A 22,885-nucleotide genomic window follows, 5' to 3' on the forward strand; every position below is an offset into this window, starting at 1 on the left:
AGATAGGGTTTTGCCATGATGGCCAGGCTGGTCTCAGACTCATGACCTCAAGTGATCCTCCCAAAGTGCTGGGATTACAGGCATGAGCCACTGTGCCCGGCCTTGGAGGAGATTTCTGAGTTAAATTCAGACATCTATGGATTCAGGTCAGGGGCAGCTTTCTGATGGTCACAATAGGTCTAAGGGTAAAATTCTAGCATCCCTGCTTCCACCCAGACAGAAGGGGTCTGGCTGTGCCTACATTCTGTATTTCCTCATCAGCCTTCTAAGCCCTGGGCTTGGCCTCGAAGAACTGGCTGGAACCATCCCACCCTCTGCTCCTTGTTCTTCCTCCTCACTCCACTGACACCCCTGTGGGAAGGAGAGCTCCTAGTACTATCCCTCCTCAAAAATCAATGGGGGTGGGGTTGCAGGGAATCTAGACAGATTCAATTTTTACCATAGAGGCAGAGCCATTGATCCATTGACTGCAGGTCTCAGGGTCATTCTGAGAGTGCTTTCTGCTGGTTTTGTAAACACAAGAAACATTCCTGTGGGTGAGTGCGTAGGCTGGATACGACTGGGGGATGAGCAAACCACTGTGCCTAGAGGAAAGGATTCACATTTCACAGGCTTTTTCCAAGAAAGGAAGAATGATGTGGAGAGGCATTTGGGGTCCACTTTGGAATCTGATCAGAATCGAGGCCCAGTGATTGAACCATTCTGGAGGCAGGTCAGTGTGGGGTGGGGAGACGCGGTCCAGGAAGCCAGAGGCTGAGTAGCCAGGGGTCACTATGGTTCTCTATGCACACAGTCCACCCTTGGTGGGACGACAGCCCTGCCTCAAGGCTGTCCCTGGAGCATCACACACACAGTGTGACACGTCTACCCTTCACCACTGTTGCTGGTGCTCCTTTCTAAATGACAAGAGCCATGTGTTGGTGCACGCTGTCCTCTCTACCTTGAATATCCCCTCCTCATTCTTCAACAGCTGACCCCTCATGCTCCTCCTCATTATCACTACCCTACCCCCAGGCTTAGTGAGGCTCCTTCCTCTCTGCCCCCAGGTTACACCTTTTGCTTATATTCATCCCAGCACTGGCTGGCAGGGTGGCTCACACCTGTAATCCCAGCACTTTGGGAGGCCAAGGCAAGAGGATCACCCGAGGTCAGGAGTTCAAGACCATCCTGCCTAACATGGCAAAACCCCGTCTCTACTAAAAATAGAAAAATTTGCCAGGTGTGGTGGCAGGCACTTGTAATCCCAGCTACTTGGGAGGCTGAGGCTGGAGAATTGCTTGAACCCAGGAGACGGAGGTTGCAGTGAGCCGAGATCGTGTCACTGATCGTGATGGGGTTTTGCCATGTTGGCCAGGCTGGTCTCGAACTCCTGACTTCAGGTGATCTGCCCACCTAGGCCTCCCAAAGTGCTGGGATTACAGGCATGAGCCACCACGCCAACGCGCCCAGCCAAGCCAATTCTTAAAAATAATTAAAGAATTATTTTTTTCTCTCTGTATACATATTTTAAACATTTATGAGAGCTACAAATCATATGGCTTTTCTTGTGTATTTATACCCAAATTCACTGTGGCTTTGCCTATGAACCAGCCCCTACAAGAGAAAAAATTAAAGGGGGTTGCAGAGATTTCTCTTTGAAAGATAAGCAGAATCTTTAGAACTTACAAAGTCAAAAGGCTATACAGTTTCTTTATTCATTCCAAACTGACCTCCCATCATTTCAAATAAATAAAATGCTCTATTTACTCCATGAACTGACTCATGTCAGGCTCTCGGCAAAGGTTCCAGTAAAACTCAAGACTCAAGGGACTGTGTCCTCAAAAGGCTGTGTACTATATGATTCCATTTGTATAAAATGTCCAGAATAGGCAAATCCAGAGACAGAAGGCAGATGAGTGGTTGTCAGGGTCAGCGCGGGTGGGGAGACTGTGAAACAGGGAGGGACTGCTTAACGGGCATGAGGTGTCTTTCGGGGATAATGAAAATGTTGTGAAATTAGATAGTGGCGATGGTTGCATAACACCATGAATGTACTAAAAGCCGCTGAAACTTATACTTTAGAACGGCTAAAATGATAAATTCTGTGATGTGAATTTTACTGCAATAAGCAAAACAGTGGCTGTGTCTTACCTTCCTTCCAAAGGTTTACTAGAAACTGTGCAAGCTGTTTCATAATCACAATGTTGAGAACTGGAAAGGATGATCCTTTTTAAAGTTGGGGAACCACTAGCCCAACATCGCCATGAGGGGAAATAGAGGCAGACAAGTGTCCCCTAAGATAGTGGGCCGTGTCAGCCCCAACCATCAAAGGAGACATTTGTGCACTGGGTTTGCTGTAAATGACAGAAGCCACTTCAAAAGCCTCTTTGGAGCTGTTCAGTAAAATGCTCAGGGAACACCTGGGCACACTCAGGCAAGATAAACCACACAGACACCTCGCAGACAGACCTCCCAGGACAGAGGGACAGCGACAAGACTCCAAAAGCAACTTGAAGTTTTGGCAGCATGATCATCCACAGAGTGAAGTTCAACATTCAGTCAAGAAGAATCATTCTGATTACTTAATTGGAAGATCTGATACTTCTGAAATGAAACATTTCACAAACTCTACTGAAATAAGAAATACTGTTGATTTATTTTTTAAAAAATGAATCATTGGTTATGGAAAGAACTATATGGTCTTGCAGACAGGACAAAGTTAAAGATGTTTTGCAAGCTTAACACAACCAAATCTGATTTGAGAATTATTTTGAGGCTTGCAGCTCTGTTTTGTTTATGGCATAAATATATACATACATATATACGCAGGTATATATGTATGCGAAAATGCTTATTGACTGTGGAAATGACAGTTTAAGTCACTCTGTATTTCTTTTTTCCATGAGTCTAATATTGAATTACGATGATTCAAAGGCTCTCAGAGTGTTGTGCTAACATCGTAAATGGCTAAACATCCAAAAAAGAAAACAATTAAAACACAACGCACACACAATTTTCTTAAAGTTGTGGAAAATTAGGTAGGCACAGTTGATTGTTTTGAGCTGGTAGGAAAACCTGGGCAGCTAGCAGAGGTCTGGACAACCACGGAAAGCCCACAGCAAGGACCACACCGTGAGCAGCCACCAGAGATTTGGGATGGTAGACTTACCAAGAGTGTCCACTGGCGGGGGGGCACACGGTGAGAAAGTGCAGGATACACAATTGACACAAAAAGGAAAATAATAAAGTCAAACTGGTATTCAAGCAGCAGCAGTCTTACCTTTGTTTCATGTGTTAAACAGTCCATGGCTCGCCACCAAATTTTCTATTAGGGCTGATTAAACCCACATCCACATTCCCCTTCTCTGCCTTACTAATATCTTCCTTCCTTCTCATCTAAACAAAACCCTCCCAGTTAGTAATGACCACCCCTAGAGAAGACAGCAAGGATTTTTAAAAAGAGAGATGAAGAATATATACCCAGAAGAAGCCAAGCTTTGGCAAGAAAACCTTTCGAGTGTCATTTACCATCACTTGAAAAATATCTAGGAAATTCCTAGGAAACAAAGCTTAGGGTGGGATGAAAATGGAAAAAAAAAATTAAAGAGTTTAAAATTGTAGTATAACAGCAAATACTATGCTCGTATAGAACTCTGTGAGTCTGTTTATTACATTTATAACATTGGCTTTGCAGCCTCTACTGGAAAGTGAGAGAGTCAACTATTTACATGTCAGCTGTGCAGTTAACATATTATAATGTTCCAGTTCTCTCTCTCTCAAGAAAAGTCCCTGCTGGGTGCAGTAGTGTGTGCCTGTAATCCCAGCTACTAGGGAGGCTGAGGCGGGAAGATCCCTGAAGCCCAGGAGTTTGAGGTCAGCCTAGGCCACCTAGTGAGATGCTGACTCAAAAAAAAAAAAAAAAAAAAAAAAAAATCAAGACTTCTTAGATTTAATGACGTCATGGTAATAAGTGGAACAATGACCATAATAAGCACCTAATGAATGCTGGCCATTATTATTTTTAAAAATCCCTTATAAACTTTTTGTAGTTACAGATGGAAACAGAAGGCTTTACCAGAATTTTTTTTTTTTTTTTTTTTTTTGAGACAGAGTCTCCCTCCGTCGCCCAGGCTGGAGTGCAGTGGCGCAATCTTGGCTCATTGCAACCTCCACCTTCCAGGTTCAAGCAATTCTCCTGCCTCAGCCTCCCGAGTAGCTGGGACTACAGGCGCCCGCCACCACGCCTGGCTAATTTTTGTATTTTTAGTAGAGATGGGGTTTCACCATGTTGGCCAGGATGGTCTCGATTTCTTGACCTCATGATGCACCCGCCTCAGCCTCCCAAAGAGCTGGGATTACAGGCGTGAGCCACCGCGCACAGCCCGGAATTAATTTTTAATTCACATTGATAGTAACATGGGAGTTAAATGAGAATAAGGCTGCTGAGTTCGTACGGTTGGGTGGCACACGTAGGTAAATACAATGTAAAACGCCTCTCATTTCTGATGCTCTCTCTTACTTTTCCCCACTGGGTCGTGGTCAACTCCAAGACCTCCAAGGCAATAAGCTGATTATCATGGAGCAGGAAGAGGGCTCAAGAGACACTGTTCAGAGCCTGGGGTTACTGGGTCCGCTCCACACCATCTCCCCAGCATCCTGCCGCCTCCGTCCCTCCACCTGTCGGCAATGCTGGCTCTGCCCCATGCTCTTGACCCTGTGCACGAGCCCAGAATTTCTCTGAGGGTGAGGACTGGCTAACTCCTTGCCTTCGTGTTTACTTCTAGTAGGCATCTGACAAGCTTGCCTTCAAGAAAAACAGGCACACTCATCCACAGCCATAGCATATCCCAAGCTGCTAAAAAATGATTTTGAGATAAAACCTACCAAAGGCAAACCATTGAAAGTTTCTTGAAGGAAATATTTAAACACCTTTAGATTACAAACCACCTCTCTATATAGTAAGAAAGAGTCGAAGAATGTGATAAAAGGTGGTATCTGCAGAGTAAGAAGGAAAGTGAGCCGCTCACAAAAATCACATCCGTGTGTGTCTGCCCACGTCAAGGATGGTGGTAAAACCATGCTTACACGCACAAAGGCACTTGAAATGCTAAAAGGAGAGTCCAGAGAATTTTTAGATCAAAGATCAGAGTTTTTGAAAAAGGCATGGCAGGAAGCTGCTTGAGAATCTCCTGGAAACGTATTAAAAAGGAAGTGATTATCTGGCTGCATACATCAGATTCCGTCTATCAGGACAAAAAAAAAATGTATCCAAAACCTTCATCCATCCGAACACGTGGTGTGTCAAAAAGAACTGCTAACACTTTACAAACCGAGGGTCCGGGAATCTGCCACTTGAAGGAGATGAAACAGATCCCTCGAGGTGTTCTAGTAGAAAGGGAAATGTCAGCTAACCAGACCCCTAAACAACTGAAAGCCTCAAATAACCAGATTTCTTCCAGCCCTTAAGTGAGTTGTGTTTTCTTCAGTCCACTCTCAGCCATACATATGCCTCCTAGGAGAGCTCTCCATAAAAGATTCCAGTTCGAATGTGACTCTAGTACCTTTCAGAAGGCTGCTTTCATCCCAGAAGTATACAAATAGAACACCTGGTCCAAAACTGCACTTACTGATTTTAGAAAAAAATATTTATAAAGGATAGAAATAAAAATTATTTTCTGGTGGTATCTTGAAGTAACTAGAAATTCTCTAGAACATTCCAAGCTATGGATCTGACCGATCTCATGGACCTAAGTCCACCATGTGGAAAAGACACGGTGCCAGAGACTGCCGGTGTGAGGCTGTGGCTGAGAAGACAGATGCTTCAGAAACCCCTGATCCCAGCCTCCATTCTCTCATCCGTCAGGCCAATGTGCCCTAAGAATGAATGCCAATCATTCCCAAGTCCCAGGGCCAGATGCCTCTCTTCATGTTACGCACAGTCCAGCATTCTATGGGTCCCAAATCTTCCTATCCAGCCTTGATAGGGAGCTCATTATCCTGCAGGCAGCCCGAGCCAGTGCTAGGAAGGTCTAATTGCCAGAAACTTCTTTTGATGTTGCATTGCAATCACCCTATCAGGCTTCACCCAGAGGTATAAATTCTGCTAATTGGGCAATGCCAGTGACTTTGAGTGACAGAGGACAGCCTCCATGCAGAACTTAGATAAAAGGATTATCACTGTAGCCAAGAACTTAGGGCCTCTGAAAACTGAGTGGTGGAAGAGCTGAGGGAAAATAGCCACTTTTTCTTCCTTCATCCTTTTCACCAAACTCCCAAACCTTTTCTAAGCCTAAGCGTCTTCCCTGGACCACCTCTCCCAGCCCAGGAATCCTTCCTCTCTCAAAGCTGCCAACCTGTCAGTTATGTGGAGTTCAGCCCCGAACTGTGACCAGCCTGCTCTCCTCCGGGCCTCAGACCTCATGGAATATGGTAGTAATTTTACTTATAAATGCTTACCTCTACAGTCACTAAAATGTTACTATGTCACAAACCCTATTACTTGTCAAACACTAGCTCCCAGGTGCCCTGGTTAGATAGGATACAAATCTGAGAAGCTCCAGACTAAAATAAAACATATGAAAGAAACTGCTGGGGCCAATGCTGATGGAAAATCTGATTGTGGGTGAAAATTCTGCTGCCTTTATCTCAAAATGGGTTTATGGTTGTTGTGAAAATTCAGGGTGGGGGGCTCATTTTATAGAAATGTTCAAGGTTAAAAACTGTGTCCTATCATCACCCCACTACACACCACCCTCCACAATCCCATCTCTACAAATGTGTCTTCTATTTCCAACAGAGAACTGCTGGTTTAGGGGAGAGAAAATTCAGGTTGGGGGATCCCAACTCGAAAAGGTTGTCTCAAATTAATGGTAAACACCACCCACAGAGCAGCCTGACAGAAGAATCCCATCTTATCAGTTGTGAAGCAGCAGATTCAGAAACTTGGTGTCAAAGAAGAATAGACTGGAAGGAATGTCACCTTCTCTAGCTCAGGAGAAAGTCCCTACATTTTTAGGTGGTAGTAAAATGTCACAAGTGCTTGCAAAGTGGATGCTGCTAGATTTTTCTCTTCAAACTCCCAGTCCATTCTGGAGGAACAAAGGTGGGTCAAAGATCTGACGATTCATTGGTTTGTGAAGGAGGATAAACAAGGATGTGGGGGAAAGGCATCTTGCCTCGTTTTGCTCAGTGGTAGATTATCAAGTTCCTCCCTCATGAACACCATGGAAAATCCCCTGTATGGCCATGACTCCCAGCTTCCCCTGCACCCATTCCTAGCATTCTCACAAGACTTAATAAAGGGTTTTGAAGATTATAGGCTGTGAAAGCTGCAGGAGAAAATGACATAATTTCTGTAATAATTACTAGAGAACATTTGCATAAAGGCCTTTCTGCATTATCCCAAGGCTTCTAAGAAATTTATAGGTATCATTACGCAGCACAATAGGCATGGAAACTGTCAAACTTGGAAGACAAAGGTGGGAGAAGGAACACGTCAAGTACCACTTGGCAAAGGCCTCAAATTAATACCTATTCTGCACTTTGAGAATGTGAACTCAGATAGGTCCTATTTGCTCCCATCTGTTTTCCAGGGCCGTCATACTTAAGGAAGTCTCTGAAGTGAACACCTTTCACTTCAAAAACAAATCAAGTACTCCATCAGGAAGTAACATCAGTGGCAGAATTTTAGGAGTTACCTTTTTTTGCTTTCTTCTGCAGTTTCAGCGTATCCGAGGACTTCTTTTTTATCTCTTGGCGGGCTTTCTTATATTCTGAGAGAAAGCAGAATATGGAACAATTTTACCACTTTGCTTAACAGAAAATATGTTAGGTAGGAAACAGCCATTACGTTTATCACAGAAAGCATAAACTGTGACATGCCGTCAATGGCTTTATCAGAATACAATATGATAATCTCATGATGACATTTACAACAAAGGGGCTAGAGACACGAAAACAAAATGCACAGTGGTCTTGCCCTGTCGTATTCACTCATACCAGCTTTGAAGGGAGGCTCCGTTTGGGAATACTTTTTTTTTTTTTAAGACAGAGTCTTGTTCTGTGGCCCAGGCTGGAGTGCAGTGGCATGATCTCGGCTCACTGCCACCTCCACCTCCCGAGTTCAAGCGATTCTCCCGCCTCAGCCTCCTGAGTAGCTGGGATTACAGGTGCCCACCACCACGCCCAGATAATTCTTGTACTTGGTAGAGATGGGGTTTCACCATGTTGGCCAGGCTGGTCTTGAACTCCTGACCTCAAGTGATCCTCGGCTTCCCAAAGTGCTGGGATTACAGGCATGAGCCACCACGCCTGGCCGGGAATACTTTAGTAAAAATGAAAAAAATTCACAATTTCTCAGCTCAAGTATCTGGAAAGATTTTTCAATATTATCTACTTTCCCAAGGCCCAAATCCACAGTGTTTTGCAAAAACAAACAAACAAACAAAAAACAAAAAAACCCTATGTGGAAAAGATGCTGGGCAGATGTTAAAATCCAGAAAAAGTGTCTCATATAGCAGGAGAAGCTAGAACACACAGTGGGGAGACTGGGCAAGAAGAACCAGCTGCCTTACTTTCAGCATGAATCCTGTGGCTAGATACCACAAACACCTCAGAGGGGCAGTCCAAGTGCACCACATCCCCTGCCAAGCACTTCCTCCTCCACCACTGGCCCATTCGTAGACTGCCCCATTTCTGTTGCTGGCATCCTCATCACCCAGACATAGACACCTGGGATGATGGTCACCTGTGACACTTTTCCCTTTGCTGCCCTCACAGTCAATTAATTGCCAGCTGCTGTACATTTCACCTTGGCCAGCTCCCTTGCAGCCAGCTCTGAGGTTTCCCTTCTACTGGCCCTAAGCCTATTTATACACACCTGGAATCACTGTGCAGCGTGGCGGCTCTCCACTCTTTTCTGGCCACTCCCCCATCTTCCCTGCCTATCTGCATGGTTTTCTATCTGGCTAGGGCCCCTTCACTGCTCTAACGTCAGCATGATGAAACCTTGTCCACCTACTGGGATCCCTCCAAATGGTGCCTCATTTTCTAATTCCTCAACCAAACCTCTCCAACCTCTGGGGCTCCCTGTATCTCTCTCCCCCAACGTCCTGTGCTCTGCCCTACAGTCTCTCCTCCCTCCCCCTACAAGCTCCCCAGGGGACGCAGCAGTGCCTGGGTCATGTCTGAGCATCTTGGGCTAGCAGAGTGGGTTGCGTGTGGCTGCTACTCGGGTCGCGCTCCCTGAGTTAAAGGCTGAATCAAAAAGATGAAGGAAGTGCTGTGTCACCGAGGCTGGGAGTTAGGAGCTTTGTACCCCACAACCTCTTGGCCCCTGTGCAGACAGGCCACTTAGCAGGTATGCAGGCCGGACAATGGGTCTCAATTCACATTCAGGCCTAGGCTCTTCATCTCTGTATGTGACTCCAAAGAAGAAAATTGAGACATGCTTCTCTGTATGCAGTGGGAATGGGAAGGAGGGGGAAATATTCCATGAAAATCAAGGGACCTGTGTTTTATTGGATGAGTAGACCTCTCTGCAAGACCTGCTGCCTTCTCCTAATGAGCTCAGCACAACTACTCTTATAAAAGGCCTTACACATCCTATTTGAAGTCTCAGCTTTGCTGTACCAGCAAAGGGGAACATTTAACAGAGAAGAAGGAGGCTCCTGCAGGGTGGTGGGGGCCCAAAAGGCCTCAGAAGTCTGCACTGGCTCCTCACACAGACAGAGGGTGAGGAGAGACCTGCGCAGGAGAGCAGGTTCCCTGAGGGCAGGGGCCTGGCCGGATGGTTGCCTATGCATCCCCAGGGCCTCAACGAGTCCCTGGCATGCAGCAGATGCCTGACAAATACTCAGCCAATGAATGAGCCAAGTCAGCCAACACAAAGTGAATTGGGCCAAACATAAACTATCAACTCTTTTCCATCTGAAAAAAAATTTCAAATGGTTCTATTTTCTTTTACCCAATGAAAAGTACAGATGGATAAATCCCGTGAGCCTAAGAAAATTCATGATGTGATTAACACACAATGGGATCCAGTTAATCCTCTGAATTTGCCTCTCTCCCTAACTTCAAGTTAGGGTAGGGGGGATAAAAGATTATATACTTTTTTTTTTCTTGAGATGGAGTCTTGCTGTGTTGTCCAGGCTGGAGTGCAACAGTGCGATCTCAGCTCACTGCAGCCTCCGCCTCCTGAGTTCAAGTGATTCTTGTGTCTCAGCCTCCCGAGTAGCTGGGATTACAGGCGCATGCCACCACGCCCAGCTAATTGGTTTTTTTTGTATTTTTAGTGGAGATGGGGTTTTGCCATGTTGGCCAGGCTGGTCTTGAACTCCTGACCTCAAGTGATCCACCCGCCTCGGCCTCCCAAAATGCTGGGATTATAGGCATGAGCCACCACGCCTGGCCTATATTAACTTTTTTAATATAACTGCTAAGTATTTGGCTATTGTACCCATACTTCTGAATCTCAACACAAATAAGCCATCACCCTCCCTGGTTCTTTTATCAAAATGGTTTGTTGAAGTTCTACATAAGACTGATTTCCAATAACAATGAAGTCACGACTTCAGGAGTCTATTGTCTGTGATAGACAAAGTTAAAGGACGTGCACCAAAAACCAAGACCAACTTATTTATTTCTGTGGCTCCAGAGCATGCACGGGCATGAAATACGGTAAGTACTCAGTAGCATAGGTGCATGATGAGGGGAGGGGTGAATAATTTGAATGAACCGGCAACTTTCTGGTGGCTACTGATAGTTGCTGGGGACATAGAATGATTTTCATTATATAGCTTGAAGCAGGCAGAATAAACCATCCCCATAGTCACAAAGAGGCCTGTTTTAGGAGCCACCATTCACACTCCCAGAGCACCCGGTTGGGTCTTCATTGCAGTCTTTTACTTTGCTTTGTAACAGGGTTAATTTATTTCTGTTTCAGTAGATACCACACTCATCCTTCTGTAGCCCCCACAGCCCCTAGCATGTAAAAAGCATCAGAATGACCTGAACAGGGGATGAGAAGCTCTTACGAAGGTCTGGTTGGCCCGTGTGAAGGGAACACAAACACCCTCACTTGAAAGCATCAGTGCTATTTGCTCTGCAGATTACACTTAGTTCCTCTCATACCATCAAGGTCCCTGACAACTCACTCAACCAGTTCACAAAGACTTGTCTCACCTACCTGGGACAACGCACAAAGAGAATGGGCAGGAGACCTAGGGTAAGCTTATATCATTAAAAGTCTGGCTTTCAAAATGTGCTGAAATGCCTTAAGTATGAATGTTCGGCATTTAAACCTGCCATGATGATTTTCACTTCTTTGGAGGGTTAGGGGGAGGCAGTGTCTTGCTCTGTCACCCAGGCTGGAGTGCAGTGGTGCAATCTCTGCTTACTGCAACCTCCACCTCCTGGGTTCAAGCAATTCTTGTGTCTCAGCCTCCCGAGTAGTTGGGATTACAGGCATGCACCACCACACCTGGATACTTTTTGTATTTTTAGTAGCCATAGGGTTTCACCAAGTTGGCCAGGCTGGTCTCAGACTCCTGGACTCAAGTGATCTGCCCGCCTGAGCCTCCTGAAGTGCTGGAATTACAGGTGTGAGCCACTGCACCCGGCCTATGATTTCTTCTTTTTCTTTTTTTTTGTTTTTTGAGATGGAGTCTCACCCTGTCGTCCAGGCTGGAGTACAATGGTGCAATCTTGGCTCACTGCAACCTCTGACTCCCGGGTTCAAGCGATTTTTGTGTCTCAGCCTCCCGAGTAGCTGGGATTACAGGCACCCACCACCATGCTTGGCTAATTTTTGTGTTTTCAGTAGACATGGGGTTTCAACATGTTGGCCAGGCTGGTCTCAAACTCCTGACCTCAAGTGATCCGCCCGCCTCGGCCTCCCAAAGTGCCGGGATTACAGGTCTGAGCCACCGCGCCCACCCTGTGATTTATTCTTAATTCAGCTGAATACAATTCATGCCACTGAGGGATCAGACTATCAGCTGCTGAATGTTGTTTCACACCAAAGAAACAGCACTCAGCCTCACAACGGGATCACTTTGTTCTCCTCATCCCCTGACACGGACGTGCCTACAGGAGAGTAGGGACACAGTGGGCCCTTAGCTGTTTTGGTGACACCAATAAACCTAGCAGAGGGGCCAGGCAGCAGCTGGCAACTTCCCACAGCGCCCCCCAGCGTGCAGTGATGCGCTAGACGTCTCGCCCCTGTACCTTTTGCGTGGTCTTTATCCAGCTGGTTGGCCACTTTCTTCCATTCTTCCATCTGTTCTTGAAGTGGGTTTATCAGACAATCAATTAAAGCGCTTTTACCAAGCAGGGGGGGAAAAAGGGAGAAATTAAATAGATACATTCTGTTGTCAGGATTTAAATGTGGTTGTCAAAACATACCTAAATCACAATTACCCGAAACGTTCTCATCTAAACCCCGGGGCTCCAGAACAGCCATGTTCCAAGAATGCTTTTCTTTTAAGACAGAGTCTCGCTCTGTCACCAGGCTGGAGTGCAGTGGCGCAATCTTGGCTCACGGCAACCACCACTTCCCAGGTTCAAGCGATTCCCCTGCCTCAGCCTCCCAGGTAGCTGGGACTACAGGAACACACCACCATGCCCGACTAATTTTTTGTATTTTAGTAGAGATGGGTTTTCACCATGTTGGCCAGGATGGTCTTGATCTCCTGACCTCATGAGCCGCCTGCCTTGGCCTCCCAAAGTGCTGGGATTACAGGCGAGAGCCACCGCGCCTGGCCCCAAGAATGTTTTTCAATGACTACTAAGAAGCTGTCAATGTGACTGGTGGGAGTGACCCTTCTTCCCATTTTCCCTGTGATATTCTAGTGTTTGTATTAACAAGCCAAGTTGCAGAACCACAGGGGTCACCCCTCTGAGAGCTGCACAACAGGGACCCCCAAAATGCAACGACACCTGGGCCTTATCTCACCCCCAATGGAGACTTTGAGGGTGGGGCCCAGCATCACTATTTTTAAAAAAGACCCACAAGATTCTGCTGTGCATGCGGCATGACAGGTCATAAATATACACTAAGTATGCACAGTCTGGAGAAAGAGAAGAGTGACGAGACCCAGAAAATTCTCGAGCTGCACTGCCAGCCTTGGGGTTACTGAGGGGTGAAGGTCTCTGAAGGTGTGCCCCTTCATTTTGTGCAGTCTCCCAAACAGAATCACGTAAAACTGCTGAATGATGCTGATCTGCTTGGAAAGCAATGTCCATTTTCACTTGAACATTTGTAACCCAATTCCGGTGCCAGCTACTACCATTTCTTCCCTATTCTGGATGCCTGGAAGCCAGATGGGAAGCTGGCAGTGTGGAGTGGTCTGTGAGCTGCCACATCCCTCAGTGAGTCTGGAGGATGCACACAGGATACCAAGGCACATCTCACTCTCCAATTTCGCAGCCCCTCTTCTTACGAGGCTCCCGCAGGGCAGTGGGGGCCCAAAAGACCTCAGCAGGCTGCACCGGCTCCTTGCACAGACAAAGGGTAAGGAAAGACCCATGCAGGAGCACAGGCTCTGTGAAGGCAGGGGCCTGGCTGGCTGGTGATCTGCTGCACCCCCAGGGCCTCGACCAGTGCCTGGTATGCAGCAGATGCCTAACAAATACTCAGGCAATGAATGAGCCAAGTCAGACAGATTGTGGGGATTTAAATGCTGTGTGCCACACGTGACTGCTTCCTTAACCTGAAATCTGCAAGGGTGTTGGCCATCGGGGCCGAAACATGCTCCTCACCTCGAAAACTGCCTCAGCTTGGCTTCAATGCTTCTGTGCCTCATGCACATCCTGGTGAGAGCAGATCCAATCTCCCTGGTCCCACCTGAAAAAGCAACAGAGGCAAAGGTGAGGGATAGAAGACTAGCAGGGATCATGGAGGTCTTTAGAGAACCTTACAAACAAGTCAGATTTCACCACATTGTAAAATATAAGCCACCATCTTTAGAAGCTTCTCACCATGCCCATGTGTGCATACACATAGGCACATGTAAACATGTATGTACGTATGGTGACAGATTTCTGTATCACCAAACTATCACCAAAGGCTGCTCCTACTATATACCACACTCTGTGATAGTTTCTATTCCATCTGATTTTTTTTGTAATGCTGATTGTAATCTAAAAATTGACTTTACAACCTATAAATCGACCATGACCTATAGTTTGAAAAATACTTCTCATGAAAGATAATCAAGATAGTATCTGCTGTTTAGGGAAGAGCTGTAGTTTTTCTCAACAATTCTGACAAAATAATCCTGTTAACATTATTTAGAACAGCCAAGGCAGCCATGCTAGCTAATTATTTCAAGACAAATGTTCTAGAATACAAGTAATTCAGAGAATAGCAAGGCTAAAGCAAAATGAGGTAATAGGACTTTTTTTTTTTTGAGATAGAATCTTTCTGTGTTGCCCAGGCTGGAGTGCAGTGGTGCAATCAAGGCTCACTGCAACCTCCACCTCCTGGGTTCAAACAATTCTCCTGCCTCAGCCTCCTAAGTAGCTGGGATTACAGGCATGTGCCACCACACCCAGCTGATTTTTTTATTTTTTTTTAGTAGAGACAGAGTTTCACCATGTTGGCCAGGCTGGTCTCGAACTCCTGACCTCAGGTGATCCACCCGCCTCAGCCTCCCAAAGTGCTAAGATTACAGGCGTGAGCCACCATGCCCAGCCAGTAATAGGACATTTTTTAAATGGGCTTGAGCAACACCAGTCTTCAAGCTCAGCAAATAATGAAGGAAGTTGCAGCCCAGTTTGATTTTCCCGAAATTCTCATCATACTTTTCCCCTTCAGGCACACCTTCTCTAACATTATTTTTAAAGCTCTTCTCTTCCTTCTCCCTCTTAAAAACAATGCTTGAATCAGCATTTACTGGGGCGTGGGAGAGCAAATTATAACCACACATGGTAATTCTGCGCTGAACACTGGAGGGCACAATTATGAACATTACGAAAACACTGGTGTTTGTGAATTTGGGGAAAAGTGTCAAATAAAGCACTATTTTTAACAGACAAGACCTTCAGGGGAAAGCCACAGGGATCTGTGGCAGGTTTAACCATGTTGAATTGGTAGAAGAACATTCCCTCTCTTATTAGTACTCGTGACATTACTATGGGTTGGATTTTCCTGTGCCCTCTCTTCTAGAAATCCCCATTTACTATTTCAGCTCCACATGTTTTCCATTTCATTTTGCAAAACCATCAAGTTTCTACAACCAAATAATAGTAACTGTGACATATAAACCATATATTAATATTTCTATATTTTATTTCAGTCTGAAGAGAGAAATCTTCTTAGGGCAATGCCTCTATTCCTCTAAAAACAGGGTTTTCTCAACCTGGACAATGTTGACATCCTGGGCTGAATGTTGCTTTGTTGCTGGGCTGGACTGGGCTGTGCAGTGTGAGATGTTTAGCAGTATCCTTGGCCTCTACCCACCAGAAGTCAATAGCAGACTTCCTTTAACCCCACCCCCAGACTTGTGATCCTCCAAAATGTCTCCAGAGAGTACCAAGTGTTGGGCAACAAATCACTCCTGTTGAAACCACTGCTGTAAAAGAACCCAAGCGAGGGCCAAGTGTTGCCCGAGTCTGACTTTTATGACCAGAGTCTCTTAAAAATGTACCTGCCTCCAAAGAGCAGGGGATGCCACGGCCATCTCAGCGTTGCCATCTACCACTGTTCACACCAGGGAGAGCCAGCAGAGGGCGCCGTTTCCACACACTCTGCCCTGCCTTCTGCGCTCTCCAAGTTCTGAGCTTTTTACTGCATATAAGCAAAGACGAGGAATGTTTTATTCCCCGGGAAATATTTCCTATTTCTTTCTGGGCCTTCGTTTGATTAAAAGTTAATAACCCGGCCACACAAGGAAACTGGCACACTCACTCACTGATGGTAAGAGTGTAAACTACTACTTTCCTGGAGCAAAATGTGGTAGCGTCTATCAAGAAAAGCCTTGAAATATTTTTCTTTGACCCAGCAATTCTCATTTCAGAAATTTAACCTGCAGAAATGATTAAGAGTGAAAGAGAGTCCTTACCTACAAGGGTAGTCATCGAAATGTTGTTCACAGCGTCAAAAGACTGGAAACAAAATCCCATTACAGGGATCTGGTTAAATCAACCATAGAGCACCACCATGCGATGGAATTGCACGTGGTCATTGAAAACACTGGAGAACAACGTTTAAAGTTGCAGGAAGACGTACAGCACTTAGGATGCGCCAGGCACTGCTGTGAGTCCTCTGCACACTTCAACTCATTTAATCCTCGCAGCACCTCCAGCCGCGTCGGTACTGTGACCATCCCATGTTATAGAAAGGAAAAATGCCCAAGTGATTTGTCCCAGGTTACGTCGCTAGTAAGTGGAACTCAAACCTAGGCTTAAGCTCCAGCGTCTATGCATTTATCCCCTCGGGTATATGGCACTTGTGATGGACAAAGGGAGATGGGACAGAGCAGAGACGAGAGCCTAGAACAATGTACACCAAACCTATTGGTCTACATGCTATTACGGGTGTTGGTGCTTTAAAGCCAGCTCTCACATTTTGCTTCTAGAGCCTGGCCCTGTCTAATCGGTACCACAGGGATTGCGCTCCATCCTTGCTAAGCTACTATAGGGAGTTCAGGGATGGAGAGCTGCTTCATGGATAATTCATGCCTCAGTTTCCTCAAGATAGAATTATGATGTTGGAAAAGATCATCTCAAATGTCAGTGCCCCCACTCCGTTTCTCTGCTTCACTGCTTCTGTCACCTTCCCAGGTATTTCCCATAGATTGCCACTGGTCACTTATTATCCCCAGGAAAGCCCAAGGCTTCTCAGAAACAGATGAACTGGCCGGGCTCAGTGGCTCACGCCTGTAACCCCAGCACTTTGGAAGGCTGAGGCGGGCGGATCACCTGAGGTCAGGAGTTCAAGACCAGCCTGGCCAACATGATGAAACCTCATCTCTACTAAAAATACAAAAATCAGCCAGGTGTGGTGGCGCACACCTGTAATCCCACCTACTTGGGAGGAGTAGCTTGAGAATCGCTTGAACCCGGGAGGTGGAGGTTACAGTGAGCTGAGATTGCGCCACTGCACTTCAACCTGGGCAACAGACTGAGACTCTGTCTCAACAACAACAAAAAAAGAAATAAAGGAAAGGAAAGGAAATAGCTGAACTATGGTACAATAACAACAATTTCTAGACATAATGTATGTGCCTCTGTAGAACAGGAAGCCCTAGAGAGGAGAGGAAATAAAGAACCACAAAGAAAACTTCCAAACAGCAGTGTCTCTGTCCAACTGGCACGAGGACAGGAGGCAGATGACATCCTCTGTGGACCCCAGGACTGAGCTATTAGAATCACTGCTGATCTCGGCAACATGGGGCACCCTAAAAATAGGTCCATCTGTGGAAGTGCTTAACATCTTATGCTCTTCCTAACCCTTGCAAGAACTTAAACAAAAATCAGCAGGTTTGAATAAGCTTCAGAGGAAACTGGCTTGAGCTACAAAGACAGAAGACATCTGGAAGAGCTCCCATTTGCGAGTGGGCATATTTATGGAAACAAATGGCTGGCTGAGGCACACACAGAAGCTTGAGTGAAGACAAGGCCCTACTTCTGTGTTCTTGGTACCTAGCACTGGTGTTGAATAAAGGAACTGACATTTACCATTTTGAGAGCAAACCACAAGGCTGGCCCTATCTGGAGGCAGGACCAGGGACTGGGTTTGTATTTTGTTTAATCCCCACATACTTGTTTAAAAGATATAAAATAAAAACAAGATGTTTAATCTTAGCAAAGTTCTATATTGATTCCTGGTCAGCCTAGAGATACAATGCTGTATTCGTTTCCCTTTGCTGCTGTAATAAATGACCACGAGCTTAGTGGCTTAAAACAACAGAAGTTTATTATCTTATAGTTCTGGAAGTCAGAAGTCCAAAATCAGTTTCACTGGTCTAATATCAGGGTGTCAGGTACCACAGGGCTGGCATTCCTTCTGGAGGCTGCAGGGGAGAATCTATTTCCTTGCCTTTTCCCACTTCTAGAGGCTGCCTGCACTCCTTGGCTCGTGGCCCCTTTGTCCATCTTCAAAGCCAGCGGTGCAATCTACTCCCTTCTCTGACCTCTGCTTCTGTCCTTACATCTTCTCTCTCCACCTCCGATTTTCCTGCCTCCTTCTTATGAGAATCCTTATGATTACGTGGGACCCACCTGGATCATCCAGGATCACCTCCCTGCCTCAAGACCCTTAACCACATCAGCACACATCAGCAGAGACCCCTTTGGCCACGTACAGTAACATTCACAGGTTCTAGGGGTTAGAACGTGGACATCTTTGGGGCATCCTTATCATGGCCATTAAAAAAAGTTAAGAGTTGTGAAGCTGGAGAGTGTGGCAGGGCACTGTGGCTGACTGCAGCACCCATTCGCCCTCACATGATCGGTCTAGGCCCATGATGCTAACTCCATCCCCTTTGGCAGTGGCTGCTTCGGGGATGGGACAAAGACATGGAGAGGAGGCTGCTGGGGAGGCCTCTGGGGAATGTTTTCCTGATCTTAAGAGAAACACACCAAAGGGCTCCACAGGCCACAAACAAGGAAGCAGACTGTGCAGCTGCTGCCATCAGCCATCCTATGGCCATGGGGACACCTGCCTCAGGATGATACTGCTGTGGACAGAAGAGAAAGGGCCTGAGTCTCCAGTGATGTCCCTTAGCCACCAACCCGAACCTGCTCTTCCTCTGGGCCTGGCACCCCTGTTTTGCAAGCATATTCATTTTCTTATTTTTAGAGCCACTTTGATTTGGTTCTGCTTCTTGAAAGGAGAAGAAAGAAAGGAGCAATGGCCTCTCATGCTTCTTCCCAGAACCAGGAACCAACGCGTTGCTAAAAGAAATCTAAGTTGGTCACTTGATGCCACTGCTTAGAGAGGCACAAATACTTTATGGCAAAAACATAACCCGGTTCAACGTGGTACATGTAAAAACTTTCTCCCATAACGAGCAAATGCTTTTCTAATAAAGCAGCACAAAATCAGCCAGTATGATCCGTGGGTGATCTGTGAAGGAATCATCAGTGGAAAGGAAGAAGTGAACCATCCAGGGGCTGGGCTGTCAAAGCATGACTGCTGAGGCCCAGCACCACACATTTTGCATATGAAGACACACGCTCCACAAGCGTCCACTGAGTATTTGTATTGGCTTTTGGGGGCTGCTGTAACAAAGCACCCCAAACTGGCTGGCTTAAAGCAACCGTAGTTCTGGAGGCTAAATATCTGAAATCCAGATGTCGGCAGGGCCGTGCTCCCTCTGAAACCTACAGGGAGAGTCCTTCCTTGCCTTCTCCTTGCTGCTGGTGACTCCAGCATTCCTTGGCTTGCAGCTGCATTGTTCAAATTTCTGCCTCTGTTGTGCTAGGCTCACGGCCTGTGTGTGTCCATCTTCCCATAAGACACGTGTGAAGGCATTCCTGTGTGTGTGTGTCCAAATTTCCCTCTTCCTATAAAGACCCCAGTCCTATTGGATTAGGGCCCACCTTAATGACCTCATCCTAACTGGATTACATCAGCAAAGACCCTGTGTCCAAATGGTCACATTCCCAGGCGCCAGGGATTAGGACATCAACCTATCTTTCTGGGGGTGCGCTGCAGTCCACGGCCCACATCCTACCGTGCAGCAAAAACTAACGTGATTTCAAGGACGGTGAAGACAGGTGCCAGGCCCTTGAGCAGCTTACAAAGATTGGTTGGATGGACACAGATAAAATGGTGCAGGGAACACCGTCCTGACAGCAACCCTCTGTGGTAGGCATTATCAGCCCCATGTTACAAATGAAAACACCTGAGGCTCAGGAGGGTTAACAACCTTGCTGAGGGCCACATTGCTGGTCAGCAGTAGAGCCAAAATCCAAGCCTGCTTCTACGGATACCAAGGGCTCTCTCTCACTACGACAAGCTGGAGACATTCCCAGCTGAGGACAAAGAGGCACATTAAAGTCACAAACAGAATACAAATTGTTTAATGCATATTTGGGGGGGGGTAGGGAGGAAATAAGAAAAGCAAAGTTTCCTTGCCCCCTAAAGTCCGAAGTCAGATTGCCCCTTGCTGCAGAGACCTGGCAGCGACAGGCAGGACAGTGGGTCCTTCGAGTGGCATTGTCCTGTCCCTCCAAGCTGCCTCATTTGCAGGCAGCTGCCATCTCCCTGCATAGCAGGGGACTAATGGCAGGCATTCTTGGGGGCTACAGTGTGGGCAGGTGGCGAGCGAGGACTGAAAAGACGTTTTGTCAGGCCCAGCTTCTGCAGCGTGGAGGGGAAGGGCTGAGGAAACCAGATTGAAGAACTGCTTTGGTGAAAGTGTGCCGCCGTCACAGTAAGTCACTGTGCATCTCTGCTGTTCCCAAGAGCTGACATTGCTCGAAGGCTAATTAGGAGCCAGACAGAACCAGAGGAGAGGCGAACGCTTTCAGGCATCTCTGCAGGAGAGGAGTGCAGGGCAGGAGAGTTCACCTAGAGTGGGGTATCTCGGCCTCAGCCCTGCTGACATTTTGAACCGGATCATTTTTTGTTATCAATAATGACCATTTTGGGCCAGGCATGATGGCCATGCCTATAATCCCAACACTCTGGAAGGCCGAGGCAGGAGGATCACTTAAGTTTGGTCTCAAACTTCTGGCTTTAAGCGATACCAACTAGCAACACAGCAAGACCCCATCTCTACAAATAAATTAATAAATAAATAATTAACTGGGTGTGGCGGTGTATGCCTGCAGTCCCAGCCACTCAGGAGGCTGAGGTGAGAGGATCACTTGAACTCAGGAGCTCAAGGCTACAGTGAGCTATGATCACACCACCACACTCCAGCCTGAGTGACTGAGACCCTGTCTCAAAAGAAAAAAGCAAGAAAAAAAGGAATGATCATTTTTTGTGTCCTGTGTATTGGATGTTTTGCAGTCTCCCTGGCCTCTACCCACTAGATGCCAGTAACACCCCTCAAGTCATGACAACTAGAAATGTCCCCAGGGGGCAAACTCATCCCTGGTGAGCACTGGCGTAGGAACATGCATCCTTTTTCCATAAGGAGGGCTCACTGTTTCCAGTGCTGTTCCAGGGAAGCCACCTGACATGCTCACTGCACCAGTGGCCTCCCCGCAAACCCTCGCTGCAGAAGCTCTGAAAAGCTATTAAGTTCACTGCCTACCCCCATCTTCATAAGCACAGAGGTAATAGGCAACGCATGTTCTCATAATGAAGAAAATGTTCCACTTGCCATTAAAGAAACACTAATTTGAAAACACACAACTGACATTCCCCACAAAGCCAGCAGGCACTAACCCCCTCTCCTATGGCCTTAGGGACGCATTAATTCAACTAGGGGCAGCTTGTGTACGAGCCCAAAATACTGGAAATACCCAAATAACTAGGAGAGGGAGGCTGAGAGGCCGCATCAGCAGGATCTAAGGCCGCAGCCGTCTGGTTAGGAAGAGCTCCTTCACGGGACCCAGCTAGAAAGTGGAGGAAGAATGGGTAGTGGATAAGAAAGCCGCCTCCAACCACTCAATGGCTTGTGACTTCTGTCTGGACACCAACCAGCAATAAACAGCCAGCCCCAAAGTGTCCCTGAAGATGTCTACAAAACAGCAGCTGGAACCCTAACACCAGTGGTTGCTCCCTCCCCATTGCCCTTGCCGCCTGCTGATGGAAGGGACCCTGTGCGCTTGAACAGCAGCTCCCATTCCCCCACAGTGAAATTGATTACTGTACCCACTAGGGTTCAAGTTTAAAAGATCTAAGTAGCCGGGTGCGGTGGCTCACGCCTGTAATCCCAACACTTTGGGAGGCCGAGGCGGGCCGATTGCCTGAGGTCAGGAGTTTGAGACCAGCCTGGCCAACATGGTGAAACCCTGTCTCTACTAAAAATACAAAAATTAGCCAGCATGGTGGTGGGTGCCTGTAATCCCGGCTACTCAGGAGGCTGAGGCAGGAGAATCGCTTGAACCTGGGAGGCAGAGGTTGCAGTGAGCCAAGATCACGCCACTGCACTCCAGCTTGGGGGACAGAGTGAGACTCCGTCTCCAAAAAAAAAAAAAAAAGAGAGAGAGAGAAAGAAAAAGAAAAAAGAAATGAAAGATCTAAGTAAAGTGGAAATCTTTGGTTCCTGGACACATAACTACCACACACACCAAATATAACAAAAGTGAGTGTAGGCTCGCCTGTGATTGTATCAGGAATCTTTTTCTAAAACAGATACACACCAAAAACTTACCTATTGAGGTAAGTGACCCCCTCCTCCCCCAAATGACCTCCAAAAGGGTCTTGGGGCTCCTTGGCAGCTGTATTCTCATCTGTCTCCTCTTTCCCACACACTTGGACGGCAAGCACACCCCACGCAGCCTGCAAGCCATAGAGTTTCAGTAGCAACAGTGTCTCTCACCATGGCTAATCTAGAGTCTTAGCAGAGACTCCTTACTATCGTCTAAATGAGCAGGAGGATAAGCAGAGAACCACAGGGTGAAAGGCTTAGCTCTGAAATTAGCCAATGTGGCTTCAAAGCCCAGCTCCCACATTTGCTGCCTGTGTGGTCTTTGCAAGGGTCTGCCTGGCGTAGGTTCAAACGTAGATGGTTGTACTACAAAAAAAAACAAAAAACAAAAACAAACAAAAAACAAATATGCTGACCAGTGTCTCATGCTATCTTTGTTGCATAAATCACACCCAAAATGCATCATCTGTGATTTCCATGTTGGGCTTCTTGTGAAGCAATCTGAATATCCTAGATTTTTACAAATTTTGTTCCCAAATCTTTTACAGTTGCCTCATCCATACTTAATTCGATGGCATTTTTTTTTTTGCAAAAGTAACTTTTATTAATATCATATCTTTCTAAACATTCTACTT

At 46.5% G+C, this 22,885-nt stretch overlaps 1 protein-coding gene across 7 annotated transcripts in view; it reads right to left on the reverse strand.

The window, feature by feature from the left end:
* The window catches only part of MTSS1 (MTSS I-BAR domain containing 1), a 180,086-nt gene that overhangs the window by 26,609 nt on the left and 130,592 nt on the right, over positions 1-22,885 (reverse strand). For all 7 annotated transcript variants that reach the window (XM_034966573.3, XM_034966572.3, XM_034966569.3 and 4 more), the window contains exons 4-6: positions 13,738-13,822; positions 12,205-12,296; positions 7,677-7,751 (exon numbers count right to left, since the gene is read on the reverse strand). In XM_034966573.3, coding sequence (XP_034822464.1) covers positions 7,677-7,751; positions 12,205-12,296; positions 13,738-13,822 — 252 coding nt within the window. The remainder of the gene's footprint in view (positions 1-7,676; positions 7,752-12,204; positions 12,297-13,737; positions 13,823-22,885) is intronic.

The sequence above is a fragment of the Pan paniscus genome, chromosome 7 (assembly GCF_029289425.2).
Source record: "Pan paniscus chromosome 7, NHGRI_mPanPan1-v2.0_pri, whole genome shotgun sequence".
Lineage (NCBI taxonomy): Eukaryota > Metazoa > Chordata > Mammalia > Primates > Hominidae > Pan > Pan paniscus.